At 43.7% G+C, this 20,262-nt stretch overlaps 1 protein-coding gene across 1 annotated transcript in view; it reads left to right on the top strand.

Moving 5' to 3' along the window:
- The window catches only part of LOC122555665 (phospholipid scramblase 1-like), a gene marked incomplete at its 5' end in the record, with an annotated part of 42,559 nt that overhangs the window by 21,224 nt on the left and 1,073 nt on the right, over window positions 1-20,262 (top strand). Inside the window, 2 exons of the mRNA XM_043701661.1 lie at window positions 14,675-14,836; window positions 19,588-19,666. Coding sequence (XP_043557596.1) covers window positions 14,675-14,836; window positions 19,588-19,620 — 195 coding nt within the window. The remainder of the gene's footprint in view (window positions 1-14,674; window positions 14,837-19,587; window positions 19,667-20,262) is intronic.

Below are 20,262 nucleotides of genomic sequence, written 5' to 3' on the forward strand. Positions count from 1 at the left end.
TGGACCCTAAGGTGGACGTATTGCCACTATTTTCTTACAGGGTAGGGATGTACAGGGCTTGCTTAGTCTAGCGTGGTGGGGGAAAATTGCTTGGTAGGCTAATGAGAAGAGAATCAACGTTTCGGGCATAAAGGGCTTTTGCCTGAAACATTGATTCTCCTGCTCCTCGGATGCTGCTTGACCTGCTGTGCTTTTCCAGCACCACACTCTTGACTCTGATCTCCAGCATCTGCAGTCCTCACTTCCTCCTAGGCTAATGAGAAGGGACTGTTGTCTTAAACAAGATGCAGTTTATTAGATGATTGTGGCTATGTACAAGTGACAGAGATATGAAAGGCACTGTTACAGAGACTGTGAGGACAATGCAAATGTTTGCCATTTCTTCTTCAATGTCCTAAGCTGATCTTTCACCAAGTCCAGATGACACAAGTGGAGCGTACTTAAGGCACTTCTCAACATTAACCCTTTCAGACCCTTACACACATCTCATCCCAAACCTTTTTTAATCCCTATTGTGAATTTGTATATTTTTGTGTTTATAATTACTTCTACCATTATCCTATCTCTTCCTAGCCCCCTGACTCTGTGTGAAGTTTGCACATTCTCCAAGTGTCTGCATGTGTTTCCTCTGGGTGCTCCGATTTCCTCCCACAATCCAAAGATGTGCAGGTTAGCTGGATTGGCCATGCTCAATTGCCCATAGTGTCCCGAGATATGCAGGTGAGGTGGATTAGCCATGAGAAATGTAGGGTTACAGGGATAGGGTAGGAGAGTGGGCCTGGGTGGGATGCTCTTCAGAAGGTCAGTGTGGACTCAATGGGTCCAATGGCCTGCTTCCACACCATAGGGATTCTATGATTTGATGATTTCAGACATTCAGGCAGTTTGGGGAGTTATATTCCCAGAACATACTCTCTTTGGACATTGTTGGGCCTCTGAGTGAAAGACCGTTGGCAGTGTGTCCCAAGAAGTGAACCGATTTCTTGGAAGAGTGTTTTTGTCATTGAGGGTGAGATGTTTGGTTTGTAGGCTTTAAATTGCCTACATCCTCTGACCATGTTTCTTGACGATTTCCCATCATCCGTGAGGCGCGGTATGCCTTGAAGACTTTGTAGAAATGTTGAAGTAATCTGGTGCAAAATCTCTGGGAGGAGGGAGGAAATTCTGATGGGCTGTGCATTGAACCAAAACATCCCAAACAGTGTGTAAATCTGAGGAGGAGCTGTGTCAGCTTTTGGTGAGTGCCAAATGACTAGAAAAAGTGCAATAGAAAACCAAGGAAGGACACCTTGCATTGACCATCATCAATGCTATGACTGCAGTACGACAGGATTACATGAAGACAATGTTACGGAATACAAGATATAGACAATGAAATTCCATCCTTTTTTAGTTATTATAGATAAAGCCCAAGCAGACTATCAGCAAGTACGGCCAAAGTTTATATTTATGAATTTTTGATACAGAAATCTGATCAAGCTGCAATTGTGTAAAATAGAAAATTGTCATGCAGCTGGATATTATTTATTGGTTGTTTTTGCACTCCTTGAGTAAGGTCTTATTCTGTGTTTGAACAAGAATCATGATTGCCCGTTTTGTTCCGACAGTGTTATTTTTGAAAGAGAGTATCATTTGGTCAAAGAAAATGGTGACAAGTCTAAACAGATTCAGTGTCCAAGCAAGTTGAACGTTAGCGAGTTTTGAGAAGATTTGTAGCTCAGGTTGAGGCCCTGGATGTAGGTTTGCAAGGCTGAGCTGGAAGGTTCATTTTCAGGCATTTCATCACATCATCAGTGAGCCTCTGGTGAATCACTGGTGGTATGGCCTGCTTTTTATTTATGTGATTAGGCTTCCTTGGGTTGGTGATGTCATTTCCTGTTCTTTTTCTCGGGGGGGTGGGTGGTAAATGGGATGCAAGTCAATGTGGTTGTTGGTAGAGTTCCGGTTGGAGTGTCATGCTTCGAGGAATTCTCGCGCATCTCTCTGGCTTGTCCTAGGATGGATGTGTTGTCCCAGTCGAAGTGGTGTCCTTCCTCATCTATATGTAAGGATACTAGTGAGAGTGGGTCATGTCTTTTTGTGGCTAGTTGATGTTCATGTATCCTGCTGGTTAGTTTTCTGCCTGCTTGTCCAATGTAATGTTTGTTACAGTTCTTGCAAGTTATGTTGTAAATGGCATTAGTTTTATCTGTTGCCTGTATAGGCTCTTTTAAGTTCACTAATGGCTGTTTTAGTGTGTTGGTGGGTTTGTGGGCTACCATGATGCCAAGGGGTCTGAGTAGGAGAAAGTGAGCACTGCAACTGCTGGAGATCAGAGTCGAGAGTGTGGACCTGGAAAAGCACAGCAGGTCAGGCAGCATCCGAGGAGCAGGAGAATCGACATTACGGGCATAAGCCCTTCATCACGAATGAGGCTTGTGGGTCATCATCCTCTGCCATTTCCTCCATCTACAAACAGATCCCACCACAGAGATATATTTTCCTCCCCCTTCCGAAAAGACCATTCGCACCCCAACTCCTTCATCAGGTCCACACCCTCCAACAGCCCACTCCTGGCACCTTTTCCTGCCACTGTAGGAAGTGCAAAACCTGCACTGACATCACTCCCCTCACCTCTGTCCAAGACCCCGAGGGGTCCTTCCACATCTGTCAGAAATCCACCTGCACCTCTCCCAATGTTATCTACTGTGTCCGTTGCTCCCGGTGTGGTCTCCTCTACATCGGGGAGACAGAATGCCTTCTTGTGGATCGTTTCAGAGAACATCTCTGGGACACCCGTACCCACCAACCCCACCGCTCTGTGGCTGAACACTTCAACTCCCCCTACCACTCCGTCAAGGACATGCAGGTCACCTCCACCGCCAAACTGACACCTGGAGGAGGAACACTTCATATTTCACCTTGGGATCCTGCAACCATACGGGATAAATGTAGATTCCAACAGCTTTCTTATTTCCCATCGCCCCCCACAATATCCCAATCCGAAGCCTCCAACTCGGCACCACCCTCTGGACCCATCCATCACTGCCCCCTCTGACATATCACCTTCTCCCTCACCTTCATCCACCTATCGCTTTCCCAGTTATCTCCCCCTAACCCCACCACCCCGTCCATTTATCTCTCAGCCCCGGCCCACATGCCTCATTCCTGATGAAGAGCTTATACCCGAGAGGCCTGAGTAGTGTGGCAGTCATTGCTGAGATGCCTTAATGTGGGGGAAAGAGGCTAGGGTTTCTGGAGATGTTTTGTCTGCTTGTTTGGGTTTGTTGCTGAGAAATCGGCGGACTGTGTTCAATGGGTACCCATTCTTTCTGAATACGCTGTATAGGTGATTTTCCTCTGCTCTTTGTAATTCCTCTGTGCTGCAGTGTGTGGTAGCTCATTGACATAATGTTCTAATGTGGCTTTGTTTGTGGATGTTGGGACAATTATTTCTGTAGTTCAATATTTGTTCCGTATGTGTTGCTTTCCTGCAGACGCTGGTTTGAAGTTGTTCATTGGCTATTCACTCTACTGCGACATCTAGGAATGGCAGTTTGTTGTTGTTTTCCTCCTCTTTAGTGAGTTTTACGCCAGTAAGGGTATTATTGATGGTCTTGAAGGTTTCCTCTAACTTGTTTCGTTTAGTGATGACAAAGATGTCATCCACGTAGTGGACCCAAAGTTTCGGTTGGATGGTTGACAGAGCTGTTTGTTCGAGTCTCTGCATTACTGCCTCTGCTAAGAACCCTGATATCGGAGATCCCTTGGGTGTTCCGTTGGTTTGTCTGTAGGTTTTGTTGTTGAAGGTTAAGTGGGTGGTAAGGATAGGTCTACTAGCTTGACAATACTGGCCTTGCTGATGAAGTTGGAGGTTTTTGGTGTATGTGTTTTTGGGTCTTCTAATAGTCTAGTCAGTGTTTCCTTGGCCAGGTTGATGATGATGGATGTGAACAGGGCTGCTACGTCAAAGGAGACTATTATTTCATCCTCTTCTATCTTAGTGTCTTTGATGGTCTTCGGGAATTTTGGGTGGAGTGAATGAAGTGGCATGAGTCTTCTACCAAGTGTTTTAGTCTTTGGTGTAGCTCCTTGCCCAATCTGTATGATGGTGTTCCAGGTAGCGGGACTATGGGTCTGAGGGGGGCTGCTGGTTTATGAATTTTGTGTCATCTGTAGAAGTGTGGTGTGTTGGATCCGTCTGGTTTCATTTCTTTGAAAGTCGCTCTTATTTATTTCTCTCAACTTCAATGTGTCTGGGTTATTCATGTTATTCTTGTCTCAGCTTGAATATCTTCAGAGAACTCTCAAACATTCTATATTCAAGAATATTCTGTTGAAATGAAATCAGTTTGTATTTCCCATCTTAATCATGTAAGATATCACATCGAGGAGAAAGTGAGGACTGCAGATGCTGGAGATCAGAGCTGAAAATGTGTTGCTGGAAAAGCGCAGCAGGTCAGGCAGCATCCAAGGAGCAGGAGAATCGACATTTTGGGCCCTTCGATGCTGCCTGACCTGCTGCGTTTTTCCAGCAACACATTTTCAGCTAAGATCTCACATCACACAGTGAAGTTATGCTGTGAATAACGTTGAATTATCGATGACTTTTTTAGGATGAAAACATTTTGCACTGAAGCAAATATGATTATTTAATTGAATCAAACTCTTAAAACCCACAAATTCTGCAGTTGGAAGGAAAGAAAATTGAATATTTGAGTGGAGAAAGAGAACTGAGCAAGAGAAAGTTAGGGGCAAGACACAGGTGGCAGAAGTGGGTACTGCTGGAGATTAGAGTCAAGATTAGAGTGGTGCTGGAAAAGCACAGCAGGTCAGGCAGCATCCGAGGAGCAGGAAAATCGATATTTCGGGCAAAAGCCCTTCACCAAGACACATAATCCTGCTCAAAGTCCAAGTGGTCTCATTAGGACAGTATTAAACCATGGGGATAGAGTTCAATACAAGATCATGTTTCACATCTAGATGACTCTTCATCTAAGCTGAAATGTTAGCTTGCTCTCTCACCATTGATGCTGCCCGACCTGCTATGATCTCCAGCATTTTTTGTTTTGATCCTTCAGTACAAGATCTTACAGCGCTTACAAGTGGGCGGCACGGTGGCACAGTGGGTGGGCGGCACGGTGGCACAGTGGTTAGCACTGCTGCCTCACAGCGCCAGAGACCCGGGTTCAATTCCCGACTCAGGCGACTGACTGTGTGGAGTTTGCACGTTCTCCCCGTGTCTGCGTGGGTTTCTTCCGGGTGCTCCGGTTTCCTCCCACAGTCCAAAAGATGTGCAGGGTCAGGTGAATTGGACATGCTAAATTGCCCGTAGTGTTAGGTAAGGGGTAAATGTAGGGGTATGGGTGGGTTTCGCTTCGGGGGGTCGGTGTGGACTTGTTGGGCCGCAGGGCCTGTTTCCATACTGCAAGTAATCTAATCTTATGTGAGAAGATTAACTAACCTGGCTGGATCTCTGTCCATTACTGGCTTATCAGTTTTCATCAAGCACAGGGGCTCATGCCCGAAACGTCAATTCTCCTGCTCCTTGGATGCTGCCTGACCTGCTACGCTTTTCCAGCAACACATTTTCAGCGCTTATCAGTTTTCATGTTAAGTTGATATAATTTTTATGCAATGTAAGTTTTGAACTCAGAGGTGATCAATTGATTTCATTTCTACATCAATGATTTGGATTTGGATGAGAATGTACAAGGCATTATTAGTCAGTTTGCAGATGACACTGAAATAGGCAGTATCATGGACAGTGAGGAAGGTTATCAGAAATTGCAGCAGGACCTTAATCAGCTGGGGAAGTGGGCTGAGAAATGGCAACTGGAGTTTAATATAGATAGGTGTGAGGTCTTGCATTTTGGGAAGTCAAATCAAGGCAGGAGTTTTATGGTGAATGGTAGGGTCATACGGAGTGCAGTAGAACAGAGGGACCTTGGAGTTCAGGTGCATGGTTCTCTGAAAATGGAGTCACAGGTCGACAGGGCAGTGAAGAAGGCTTTTGACACACTTGCCTTCATCAGTCAGGACACTGAGTATAGAAGTTGGGAAGTTATGTTGCAGTTCTACTGGACTTGGTGAGGCCACATTTGGAGTATTGTGTTCAGTTTTGATCACCTTGCTATAGGAGGGATGTTATTAAGAGTGCAGAAGAAATTTACAAGGATGTTGCCAGGATTCAAGGGTCTGAGTTATAAGGAGAGGTTGGACAAGCTAGGACTTTTTTCATGACAGCATATGAGACTGAGAGGGGATCTTATAGAAGTGTATAAGATCATGAGAGGCATGGATAGGGTGAATGCACTCCGTCTTTTTCCCAGGGTTGGGGAATCGAGGACATCAGTTTAAGGTGAGAGGGGAAAGAATAAAAGAGAATCTGAGGGGCAACATTTTTTACACAGAAGGTGGTACACATATGGAATGAGCTGCCAGTGGAAGTGGTTGAGGAGGGTACACTAGTAACATTTAAAAAGCATTTGGATAAATACATGGATAGCAAAGGTTTAGAAGGATATGGGCCAAGTGCAGGGAAATGGGGTTAGCGTGGGTGGACATTTTGGTCAGCATGGACCAGTTTGGGTCAAAGGGCTTGTCTCCGTGCTGTAGGACTCTATGACACTATCTGGTAGAAGAGAATCCTAAGCTGTTCCTATAAATCACACTGCACAAACTAAGCAGAATAGAATCAACTGTATTTTCTGGATAAAACTGTTCTACTTTTTTCTGCCAAGCGCAGGCAGGTGGGACTAGTTTAGTTTGAGATTACATTTGGTATGGACTGGTTGGACCAAAGGGTCTGTTTCCGTGCTGTATGACTCATAGAACACAGAACATAGAAGAATACAGCGCAGTACAGGCCCTTCGGCCCTCGATGTTGCGCCGATCCAATCCCACCTAACCTACACCAGCCCACTATCCTCCATATGCCTATCCAATGCCCGCTTAAATGCCCATAATGAGGGAGAGTCCACCACTGCTACTGGCAGGGCATTCCATGAACTCACGACTCGCTGAGTAAAGAACCTACCCCTAACATCTGTCCTATACCTACCACCCCTTAATTTAAAGCTATGCCCCCTTGTAATAGCTGACTCCATACGTGACTCGATGACACGAGGACAATGTCATGTTCCTGGGGCATTGTGGGTCAACCCACGGCAGGTGGATTGCAGTGGTTCAAGGCAGCTCAACACCACCATCTCAAGGAGCAACTCAGGACATAGGGCAATAAGTGCTGACCCAGCCAGCGATGCCCACATCCACAAACTAACTGAAAGAAAAGGGGATGCCACTGCATTACATTTTATGAAAGCTGTATTTTTGGCTAATTTAGCTGCACTCTTGTCACCATGGACGTAGGATATTTATCTGTCATCACGAGTGTTTTGAGGTCAATATAAAATTCAGTTGGATGCCCAAGCATCACTCAATTGGTTTGATTACGAGGGATGTGAAGCCCGCACTGGTCTTCTCTACAAGTTGTCTTGCAATTTGTTCCATTAAATCATGCAAAATCTTCCTGCTTGTAGAGATGACATGGAGATGCCAGAGGATGACTCTCTGACTCTATGACTGGGGGAGACAAAATCAAAGGTCACATGGCAAAAGGTTAAATTCCAACAGGTTTATTTCAATCACAAGCTTTCAGTTCATCATTCGGCCCTTCGAGCCTACTCCGCCATTCAATCTGATCATGGCTGACCGTCCAACTCTGTCTCCTGCTTTCCACTTTCTCCCCATAGCCCTATGATCTCTTTAGCCCATATTGAACTCCTTGTTGAAAAATATGATGCTATATTCAGTGTTGAGCTTCCTTAATGCTGTGTAAAAGAACTCTTTATCTTGTGCTGTTTAACCTCTTCAATCTTCAGAAAAGGTTAAGGGCAAGGCACATGTTCCTGCTCAAGACTCACAATTCTTGATTTTAAAGCATGCCAATGTTTCACACTGACAGTCTTTTTGTTTGCACTATATTTATCATTTTAAAGCTATATCCCCTGAACTGCATCGCGGCATTGTTGTCAATTGAAAACTGAGTTTCTCCAAGCATGTACGCTATCTGATAATACAGTGACATTCACCCCGTGTCAAGATTAACATTCACATCACCATCTTTTTGTGAGAGGTTAGATTGGATTACCTATTTGCTCTCGGAATACCTTCTCCTGTTCTACCTCATTAACTTCTTTGTCTCTATAGATGTTTAACTCTTGCTGCTCTGGGGCTGTGTCCTACTTCAGCACTTTTTCTGAAATTGGTCTACTCTTTAAGAAACAAATAATCTGTTTAAATACTATTTATGTTTGAAAGGGTTCCACAGTGATAACTAACAAGGCAAACAATGATTGCTGGTATCTGGTGTCTGTCTTACTTACTGCATTGGTTTCTCTTGTGTGTCTTCAGGGTTTATATAATCTTAAAAACTAAATGGATTTTGATTATTTCTTAAACTCAGCTCCTGTTAGGACTGATCTGCATTCTGTCCGAACTTTAGCTTCACTCACTTTTCTCCAGAGTGAATTGTTCTTTTGAGTGCAATAAATCTAACAAAGACTTATCATCAGCAAATCAAGAACAATTCTGTCCTTCATGATCTCTCACTTTAAATCATAGTGATCACGTTTTTCCATGAATTTGGTGGTCTCAATATGGAATTATCTATGGATTTCCTGAATAATGAACTGTTCTGTCAAATATTGCTGTTTCAAGAATTGGATTGATTTTAAGGTTGGAGTAACTTCCAAAGATTTTCAAACTTTTTCAAAATTATCCGCTGCTTTTACATCAGGCTGAGCTATAATGTCATCAATTATACTTCAAATTGTGTATAGAGATACATCCAGTTGTTCAGCATCTGATTTCGTATCTGACATTGGAAGCTATTCCTTCTTAAGAATTGCTTTCTCCGAGATGCCCAATCTATCCTGTTTTTTATTTAGGAAATATCTACGATTAAAAATTCTTGACAATATTTATTTCAGAAGCCATGTCTCACAGTAATTACATATTTTCTTACTTTAAAGGCTATTTATTTTACAACAAAGAAACTCTGTTGTTGTGTATTGTTGCAAAGAAATGTTTCTACAGATTTCTCCAGTCAAAATGGAGGATACTTGCATTCTACCAGAAAAAATTAGTTCATCTCGCCTGTGCGAATAAGAGGGAGGTCTAGTGCTTTCTCAGATTCTGTGAGAAAGCATAAGAACATATGAAATAGAAGCAGAAGTGAACCATTCAGCCCCTCAAGCTTGCTCTGCTATTCTATAATATCATGGCTAACTCCATTTGTGTTGGGAATCTTTCATGCCCATGTCTAACAAGTATCTATCCAGCTCAGTTTTAGGAATATTTAATTACCTGACCTTCTGAGGCAGAGAGTTCCAAATTTGTACAACCTCCTCAGGCAGATGTCTCCAAGGCCCTGAATGACGTGTGTAGTTTGCTAAATTTGGGAGACTCCCATGAGAAGTCGAACAAGGCCTTTCCTGATGCAAAGAACAAGTCGCATTTTCCAACTGAGTCAAGAGAGTATTCTCTCTAGTAAGTGGCAGGAGACCTGTTAACGGGGATTCTTGTTCTTCTATACCCTCACTATTACCTAACCTCAACTCATTACTATGCAGGTTCCCATTCTACAATACATCAGAGAGAAACTAGACACTGAGAATTCCCGACATGCAAGTCAGAATGAGCACATAGTGGCTCTAACTTACCATTTACTCCACCTTGGACAGAAGGCACTAACAAATCAGAGCACACTCCAGAAGCAGCAGCCACAAGCACTCCATGGAATAAATCTGATACAGACTGGATATCTTGGAGAAAACAATTCTGAAGAAAAAAAGCAGCTACAAGCACTCCATGTCAGCGGATCTGTGACAGTCACTCCACACCATCATGCCTCATTCCCGATGTTCTTACAGTACGCCCCGGCATTTTAATGCTGCATTTTGAAGTACACCAATTTTTTCCATTGTAATGCCTCTGCAAGGACTCTTGGCTAACAGGGATACTAACACAGCTCGTATGAACAAGGAACATGAGTAGACCAGTCAGCCCTTTGAGTCTACTCCACCATTCATTAAGAACTTGGCTGATCTGATCTCTGCCTCAATTCTGCATTCATGCATATCCCTAATAATCTCACAGCCTGGTCCAGGCTGTATTTCAGGGCTGCTCACTTGCCTCTTAGCACTGGTTCACTTAATACCTACCCAGATGCTCACATTACCCCTGCCTTGTCTTGATTTTTATTTTGCATTTTGCTCTCTCAGTGTGGAACTTGGACACAGCCAGTCAGACACTCGGGACAGTCAGGGTCAGTATCCACTCCTCAAAGGATTTGAGGAGCTGATTGTCAGGCAGCCTGACACCCATCTTAGCTCCTTCTGCCCACAGCTGTTAGTGCTGGTGCCAGTGGGGACAGAGGGGTGGGGGTTCAGAACTGAATGAGTTGGTAGTGCTGAGGGCATGCAGGGTTTGGGCTATGGGTGGATTGGGGGCTAAGAGTGAGTGAGGGATGATGTTGCATCCAATCATGGGAATCGTGGGTATGAGCCTTGGTGAGGGGGAGAGTCAGTACCGCAGCATTGAGAGAGTGAGAGTGAGATAGTGGAGAGAGGATGGTAGCACTTAGCTTGGCAGAGCAGAGAAGGTCACTGACCTCTGTCATACGCTGGTGAGCATTCTTCCAGCTGGCCGAGACACCACTGACCCGGGGCGATGAGCCTGGACCAGGTTGACCAGGGCTTAGTGACTTTCTCTTCAGGCTCTGGAAAAGAGCACTTCCCTCCTCCGCACAACCCCATCCATCAGAACCTTCTGGTCCCCACTCGCAAAGTTGGGCACCAATCTCTTCCCTTCTCTGTCATCTCCAGGGCAAATATCACAAACTGTGCAGGGCAGCTTTGGGTTGATAGTGCCTGACAGGATCCACAGCAGACTTCTAAAAATGATAGAAGTGTTCAGAGATCCTAGCATCAGTGGCAACAGCAACAGTGAGTGGAGGAACGGAGCTGGCATCAGGATAGGTGCGGGAGATAGTTAATGAAGCAGGTTTGTGACAACAGTGTGCGAAAATTCCTTGTGGTTCATGGACAGTAATGAAAATAACATGTTGCCAAAATATGGTAAAATTCAGCCCCTCAGCTCGATCCTGAAATGGTTGATGCCAAAGTTTGACACAGCACCCCTCCCCCACCCCCCACATCCCCAGCACCCTGCAACCCCACTCTGGTTCCAGACTGGCCCAGAAGATGAAACATCTTTTCCAAGTCCTAATTTCCACAGCTGCTCACCATTTAAGTAATACTTGATTGGTCATGCATCCTGGCAAGTGAACAACTTTACATTTACACATATCACAATCCCTCTGCCAGATTTCGGCACACTCATTCAATCCCATTATATCTGTCTGCAACATCCTTATGTCATCATCGCAGTACACTCCCCTACCTATTGGCATCACAGTGGCTCAGTGTTTAGCACTGCTGCCTCAGAGTGCAGGGACCTGGGTTTGATTCCAGCCTTGGATTACTGTCTGTGTGGAGTTTGCATATTCTCCTCATGTTTGTGTGCGTTTCCTTACACAATCCAAAGATGTGCAGATCAGGTGAATTGGCCATGCTAAATTGCCCGTCGTGGCAGGGGTAAATATAGCATATGGGAATGGGTCTGGGTGGGTTACTCTTTGGAGGGTTGGTTTGGACCTGTTGGGCCAAAGGGCCTGTTTCCATACTGTAGGGAATCTAATCTATCTTGGGGGTTCTGAGATTTGAGCTACGCACCTGAGTCAGTGACGTAAATTCTAAAAGGTTTAGGCCTCTTTACAGATGTCTGTGGTCTCCACATATCATACCCTGAACATCAGACAAAGACCCATTTCTGCATGCTGTCTATTTTCCACCTGCCAGTCAATCTTCTGTCTGTAAAAGGCTGGGAATCAAACCTAAGAGGGAAGCTATGTTCAGCACAATACTACCATGATACCACCAGCCAACCTCATGCTAACATGTTGTCATCCCCATCGCCAACATGAACTCTAATTTACTGCAGTCATCTCGATGTGGCACCTGATCAAATTCTGCCCAGTCATTCAGGGACAGCATATCTCCAGGTTTCCCATTATTAGATTAGATTAGATTCCCAACAGTGTGGAAACAGGCTCTTCAGCCCAACCAGTCCACACTGACCCTCCGAAGAGTAACTCAACCAGTCACATTTCCCTCTGACTAATGCACCTAACACTGTGGGCAATTTAACATGGCCAATTCACCTGACCTGCACATCTTTGGATTGTGGGAGGAAACCGGAGCACCCGGAGGAAACCCACGCCGACACGGGGAGAATGAGCAAACTCCACAAAGACAGTCACCCGAGGCTGGAATCGACCCTGGGACCCTGGCGCTGTGAGGCAGCAGTGCTAACCACTGAGCCACAGTGTCGCCCATTATCAAAAAAAAATCTCATTATCTACAGCACATGCTATTTCTCCAAAGAACCTCAACAAGTTTTCCTTCGTGAAACCTCGCTGACTCTTCCAGATTTACCTTTCGACATTAGCAGCAACAATCGCTTCATAATTAATTTTGACACGTCAAGTTAAGTTGCCTGTTTTACTCCCTCATTGTCTGGAAGAGTTATATTTACTACTTTCCAGTTCAGTGGAACCTCCCCTGAACCTAACAAGTTTTGGAAAATTAACACCAACTCACCCATTACTTGTTTGTTAAAATGAAGTCCATTTGGACCTATCAACACAAGCTCCACTCATTTGTTTTAACTTCCCTTGCAATTGTAATTCCCCTTTCAGTTCCACCTCCTCCAGTTCCATCTACAGCTTTTATTGGATTATTTTTTATATCCTTTATGGGGAAGCAAAATCTTTGATCACCTCATTCACCATTTCTTTATTACCTTTTATTAATGCCTATGTATAGGAGCAACCACATGGGACCAAATAAATGATTCCCATTGTTTTATGATTTGGAGGACTGGGGTGTACAAAGTTAAAACTATAACCTGGTGTTGTGTGATTTTTAACCCATTTCTTTAACCAACTTAGTCGAACGAGTCCCATTGTCTGCAGTTTTGACGAATTATTTTGATATAACTTTGAATTTTTATAATGCTACATCTCTACAAATCATTGATCAGACCCCATCTGAAGTATTGTGTTCACTGCTGGGCACCTTACTTAAGTAAGCTGCAGAGAGAGTTCAAAGGGAATTTACTGGAATAATATCAGGAATGAAGGATTTTCGGTACAAGGAAAGATTGGAGAGGTTGGGCTCATTCTCCCTGGAGCAGAGAAGATTAAAAGGTGATCTTATGGAGGTGTTCAAACATATGAGTAATGTTGACAGAAGGATATTCTGTTTCCACTAGTTGGTGGGTCAGTAATGAGGGGTCACAATTTCAGGATTGTCAGCAAAAGGGCTAGGAGTGTGATGAGGAGAAATTTCTTCACTCAGAGAGTTGTTAGGATTCGGAATGCGCTGCCTGGGAGAGAGGTGGAGGTGGATTCCATTGGAAGTGTTGTCCATCATGTTGTATAAACTCACTTTACCATCACTCACTTTGAGGTAGATTTGCTGCCATTAACCTGTTTAGAGGTCAGGATCCATTGGGTCAGTTTAGGAGACTGTGATAGAGGAAATCTATTTGATCGTTTAAGGAGAAGAGCCACTTGTCTTTAATAAGGTGTAGTTTATTGCTTGATATTTATGAGTTAAAAGTTATGTAGCCTCAGTCCCTTTGGAAAGAGATGGCTGATGGTGCTTCACCCTGAGGTAATGTGGGAGACTGAGGGAAAGAGAACTCTGAATGATAACTTCAGCTGGTGCAGGAATTGAGCCTACACTATTAGCATTACAGAACAATCAGCTGGCCAACTGAACTAAACAACTACCACAGGTAGAAAGTTAACAATCATACAACACCAGGTTATAGGCCAACAGGTTTAATTGGAAGCACTAGCTCTCAGAGTGCTGCTCCTTCATTAGGTGATAGATGAAGGAGCGTCGCTCCGAAAGTTAGTGTGCTTCCAATTAAACCTGTTGGACTATAACCTGATGTTGTGTGATTTTTAACTTTGTACACCCCAGTCCAACACTGGCATCTTCAAATCATGACCACAGGTACACACTGCATTGAAATCATAGACTTTGTTATGGAAACAATGAGGCCAACGTAATTGGTACGTCTTACACATTCGAGACCCTAAGTGGACCTCCCACCACGTCATTGTGCTTAACTCACTCCTCAAAATGCATCCTTTCTGATCCTTCCACCTGTATGCAACAGTAATAGGTGCTACAGAAATGCAAGTCCTTTCCTTTTCAAGTTGTCTCAGGGGCACATGTTTAAGGTGAGAGGAGAGAGATTTAAAAAAGATATGAGAGGCACATTTTTTACACAGAGAGTGGTTTTACAAAGAGAAAGTGCTGGATTTGGGTACAATTACAACAATTAAAAGCCATTTGGACAGGTACATTCAGAGGAAAGGTTTGGAGGGATATGGGCCAGGAGCAGGCAGGTGGGACTGGGTTAGTTTGGGGTTATGTTCGGCACGGACTGGTTGGACCACAGGGTCCATTTCCGTGCTGTATGTCTCTAAGTTAAAATTCATTGAATATATCGATCAAGGTCTTGTATTGTTCTTATTTTTACGGTTTTAATACAGATTAAAGATTTTCAGACATCAACAAAAGTTGGAAGTATAACAAAGAATTGGAGTGGATTTCTCACTGAAGCTCTCACAGATAAGGATAACTTTGAAATCAACTTTCCAATGGGGCTGGATGTTAGGATTAAAGCAGCCCTGATTGGTCTATGTTTTTTAATTGTAAGTATAAAGATTTTCATGAAACATCCAACTCTGATTGGTGAATAGTGGCGTTGAACCAGTCTGTCTTACAAAAAGGTGAGTCACTCAGGCATATCTTTACAGAGAAAATTAAATAAACATATACAAAGTAATATATTTTATACATTGGATAATTGATTGGAGGTAAAAGGAGGGGAAAATCTTTCTTGTAATCATTGGAATGTGGATTGCTTTACCACAAATGGTGGTGTGGTGTAAACCAAAGTTGTGATCTTTGAAGTAGGAAGAATTTGAACCCACGACTCCTGTTACAGGTGTGAAGGAGCCAGTGTTGCACTGGGCTGGAAAACGTCAGATGTCACACAATACCAGGTTATAGCCCAACAGGTTTATGTGAAATCACAAACTTTTGGAGCATAGGCCCTTCATCAGGTGAAGTGAGGGAGGGTACAGAATTTATTGGCAGAGAGACCAAGGACAGAGAGATCAAGGGCAGAGAGATCCAGGGCAGAGAGATCCAGGGCAGAGAGATCCAGGGCAGAGAGATCAAGGGCAGAGAGATCAAGGGCAGAGAGACCAAGGGCAGAGAGATCAAGGGCAGAGAGATCCAGGGCAGAGAGATCCAGGGCAGAGAGATCCAGGGCAGAGAGATCAAGGGCAGAGAGATCCAGGGCAGAGAGGTCAAGGACAGAGAGACCAAGGGCAGAGAGATCAAGGGCAGAGAGATCAAGGGCAGAGGGATCAAGGGCAGAGAGATCCAGGGCAGAGAGATCAAGGACAGAGAGACCAAGGGCAGAGAGATCCAGGGCAGAGAGATCCAGGGCAGAGAGATCAAGGACAGAGGTATCAAAAAGTTATACAAAAACTGTGAGAGGAGTATTGGATAGTAAGTCTCTGCAGGTGTTCCAAAATGTCAGATGGTGCGAGTAAAATGTCAACAGCTGAATAACAAGTGAGGAGATAACCGGCACTTTGATCAAATGACGTGGAGATGCCGGCGTTGGACTGGGATGGACAAAGTTAAAAAATCACACAACACCATGTTATAGTCCAACAGGTTTATTTGGAGGTATAAGCTTTCAGAGCACTGCTCCTTTGTCAGGTAGCTAGTGGGGCTGGATCACAGGGGACAGAATTTATAGTAAAAGAACAAAGTGTCGTACAACTGGGCGATGTATTGAACAAACCTGGATTTCTGTTAAATCTTTCATCTTTTAGATGGATTGCAGGTTTCGATTCATTAATATGTAAATCCCAGAACTTCATGCAAGTCAGGTAGCTGATTAAATGAGACAGAGAGATAATTACAAAAAAATTAAAATAACATGGTGCTGGAAATGGCTGGAATAATATGATAGCTATAAGACACACATGCCGCGGGTCTAATCAAAGTAACAAGACATCCAAAACTGTACAAACCAATTCAGGTAGAGCAATCATAACAAGTTATCAAGGTAAGGGTGCCAGAAGAGGTCCTACTGCAGAGCTAGAGACAAGAACATTGCATCATAACAGCCCCTTTACCACAAAGTGGTGACCATTTCTCAGTTCAATCATAACAGGAGGAGTGCTCTGATAATTAAGCCCAGTTGCATTTCTGGTAAGACAATCATGGCAGGACTTATCCGCCTAATGGTAGGGTCCTGGGGAGTGTTGCCAAACAAAGACACCTTGTGATACAAGGTTCATAGTTCCTTGAAAGTGGAGCGCAAGTGGATTAGGATGGTGAAGATGTTTGGTATGCTTTCCTTTATTGATGAGTGCATTGAGTAGAGAAGTTGGGAGGTCATGTTGCGGCTGTACAGGACATTGGCTCAGCCACTTTTGGAATATTGCATTTAATTCTGTTCTCCTTGCTATAGAGGAAGGATGTTGTGAAATTTGAAAGGGTTCAGAAAAGATTTACAACGATGTTACCAGGGTTAGAGGATTTGAGATAGAGGGAGAGGCTGAACAGGCTGGGGCTGTTTTCCTTGGAGCAACGTAGGCTGAGGGGTGACCTTAGAGAGGTTTATAAAATCATAAGGGGCATGGGTAAGGTGAATAGCCAAGGTCTTTTTCCCAAGGTAAGATAGTCCAAAACTATAGGGCGGAAGTTTAAAACGAGAGGGGAAAGGATTTAAAAGAGACTTAAGGGTTGAGAGTCTTTGGAATTTCCTTGATCTAAAGGTGATGGGTGCAGAGTCTTTAATTGTTTTTAAGGCAGAGCCCTTAATGACCAAGGGGGATGAAAGACCTTTGGGGATATGTAGAAATGTAAAGTTGAGGTTACAATGAATTCAGCCATGATCTTCTTGGATGGTAGAGCAGGTTGGAAGGGCCAATGGCCTGTGTTTCTACCTTATCCACATGTTTGTACCTGATAAACTCAGGTCACCTGCCTGGCTCTGATGATCAGATTGGGAAAATATTTCCTCATCCCATCAAAGGTTAAGCAAGAAAACACAATGGAAGCAATTTCAACAGAATTATGGTTAGAACATAGAACATAGAAAAATACAGCGCAGTACAGGCCCTTTGGCCCTCGATGTTGCGCCGATCCAAGCCCACCTAACCTACACTAGCCCACTATCCTCCATATGCCTATCCAATGCCCGTTTAAATGCCCATAAAGAGGGAGATTCCACCACTGCTACTGGCAGGGCATTCCATGAACTCACTACTCGCTGAGTAAAGAATCTACCCCTAACATCTGTCCTATACCTACCACCCCTTAATTTAAAGCTATGCCCCCTCGTAATAGATTATAGAGCAAGAATCAGTTTCAACATCTCGACAACATTAATTGTCATCAATGATAACACCTCCATATAATCTTTGCATCCCAGGATTAGGAAATGGAAACAGAAATTATTTCTAATCCCTGTTTCTGAGCAGCTTCTTGTCATCTTTATTGAGAGCAGGCAAGTATAGGCATTAGGTGAGGGAAGGTAAAATCAATTAGAATTGTGACATCGTAGAATAGAGCATTGAGAGCAAAGCTGAAAGTGGGAGAACACATGATTTCATGCTGCTAGCATAACATTCGGCCTATAGCTGAGGCCTTTTTAAATTCATTCACAGGATGTGGGTGTCACTAGCTAAGTCAGCATGTATTGACATCTGCTTACATCAGTTGCATCATCATGATATATTGAAATGGACATATTATATCCATGAATAATTCATTGCTGAAATGGAAGTAATCGCATTTGACATGAATCTGACTGTGTGACCATAGCATCTCATCCGACACAAAGTGACCTTCCAACTTCAAACATCTTCCTTAGTAAGGCCACCTCCACAATATTGCTCATCTCTCAACCCATCTACTGCTGTAGCTTTCAGCAATAAACAGTCAGAATCATAGACTTGTACAACACAGAAACAGACCCTTCGGTCCAACATGTCCATGCTGACCAGATATCTTAAATTAATCTAGTCCCATTTGCCAGTATTTGACCCATATCCCTCTAAACCCTTCCTATTTATATATTCATCCAGATGCTTTTTAAGTTTTAATTGTACCAGCCTCCACACTTCCTCTGGCAGCTCGTTCCACACACGCATGAAAACGTTGTCCCTTAGATTCATTTTAAATCTTTTCCCTTTCACCTTAAACCTATGCCCTCTAGTTTTGGATTCCCCCACTCCAGGGAAGAGACTTTGTCTATTTACCCTATCCATGCCCCTCATGATTTTATAAATCTCGATAATGTCACCCCTCAGCCTCCGCCACTCCAGGGAAAACAGCCCCAGCCTGTTCAACCTCTCCCTATAGCTCAAACCCTCCAACCCTGGCAACATCCTTGTAAATTGTTTCTGAAAGCTTTCAAGTTTCACTGAATCTTGTTATAGCAGGGAGACCAGAATTGCACACAATATTCCAAAAGTGGCCTAACCAATGTCCTGTACAGCCACAGCATGACCTCCCAACTCCTGTACTCAGTGTACTCTTAGGCACTTCCAAATTTGATTCCTTTTAAATCTTTCCCTTCTCACCTTAAACCTATGCCCTGCAGTTTTGGACTCCCCCAAACCGGTGAAGAGACCTTCTCTATTTACCCTATCCATGCCCCTCATGATTTTATAAATCTCGATAATGTCACCCCTCAGCCTCCGCCATCCAGGGAAAACAGCCCCAGCCTGTTCAACCTCTCCCTATAGCTCAAACCCTCCAACCCTGGCAACATCCTTGTAAATTGTTTCTGAAAGCTTTCAAGTTTCACTGAATCTTGTTATAGCAAGGAGACCAGAATTGCGCACAATATTCCAAAAGTGGCCTAACCAATGTCCTGTACAGCCACAACATGACCTCCCAACTCCTGTACTTAGTGTACTCTTAGGCACTTTCAAATTTGGCTGTTCCAAGTCTCCTAGCCGACACAAATTCACTAAGCTATCAACTCTGTCCCTGCATCCCTCAAAAGGATAGAGTTCAAATTTTGGCACAAAACCCTTTCTGCCTTGCCCATTCCATCTGTCTATGTGCCTTTCTCCAACCCTTATGTTCCAAGAACTCTGGTCTCCGGAGCATCCGGAAAATCTCTTTGCCCCATGATACTGTCCCTGCCTTCAGCCCTCTGAGCTACAGTCACTAGATTAAACATCTTCAGCTGTTAATCTCCTTCCCTTCCTTTAGGATGGTTGGAGTTGCACTTTTTGTCACTTCTTTCAATATCACCTTTGGGCTCAATGTCAGATTTGTTTGATGATCCTTCTGCAAAGTACAGTAAGGTGTGTTAAGGATACTGTACAAGTGGATATTGAATGGAACCATTTTCTTGCAGGATTATATGTACTTTGAAATTACACCACGATGAGAAGTGAGTGATTGGAATGGAGTAGAAAGGCAACGATACAACTTGAGTAAGTGGACACATCCTTCTCTCTGCCTTACGCACCAAATCATTGTATTAATTATGCTTGATTAGATGGATTCATGGGCTGAGGAGTGGCAGATGGAGTTTAATTTAGATAGCTGTGAGGTGCTGCATTTTGGAAAAGCAAATCAGAGCAGGGCTTATACATTTAATGGTAAAATCAATGACTGCAGATGTTGGAAACCAGATTCTGGGTTGAGTGGTGCTGGAAAAGCACAGCAGTTCAGGCAACATCTGAGGAGCAGTAGGGTAAGGTCCTGGGGAGTGTTGTTGAACAAAGAGATCTTAAAGTGCAGGTTCATAATTCCTTCAGAGTGGAGTCGCAGGTAGATAGGATAGTGAAGAAGGTCTTTGGTATGCTTTACTTTATTGGTCAGAGTATTGAGTATAGGAGTTGGGAGGGCATGTTGCGGCTGTACAGGATATTAGTTTGGCCACTTTTTGAACATTGTATGTATTTCTGGTTTCTCTGTTATCAGGAAGATGTTGTGAAACTTGAAAGGGTTCAGGAAAGATTTACAAGGATGTTGCCAGGGTTGGAGGGTTTGAGCTAATGGGAGAGGCTGAACAGGCTGGGGCTGT

This window comes from Chiloscyllium plagiosum, chromosome 13 (assembly GCF_004010195.1).
Source record: "Chiloscyllium plagiosum isolate BGI_BamShark_2017 chromosome 13, ASM401019v2, whole genome shotgun sequence".
Lineage (NCBI taxonomy): Eukaryota > Metazoa > Chordata > Chondrichthyes > Orectolobiformes > Hemiscylliidae > Chiloscyllium > Chiloscyllium plagiosum.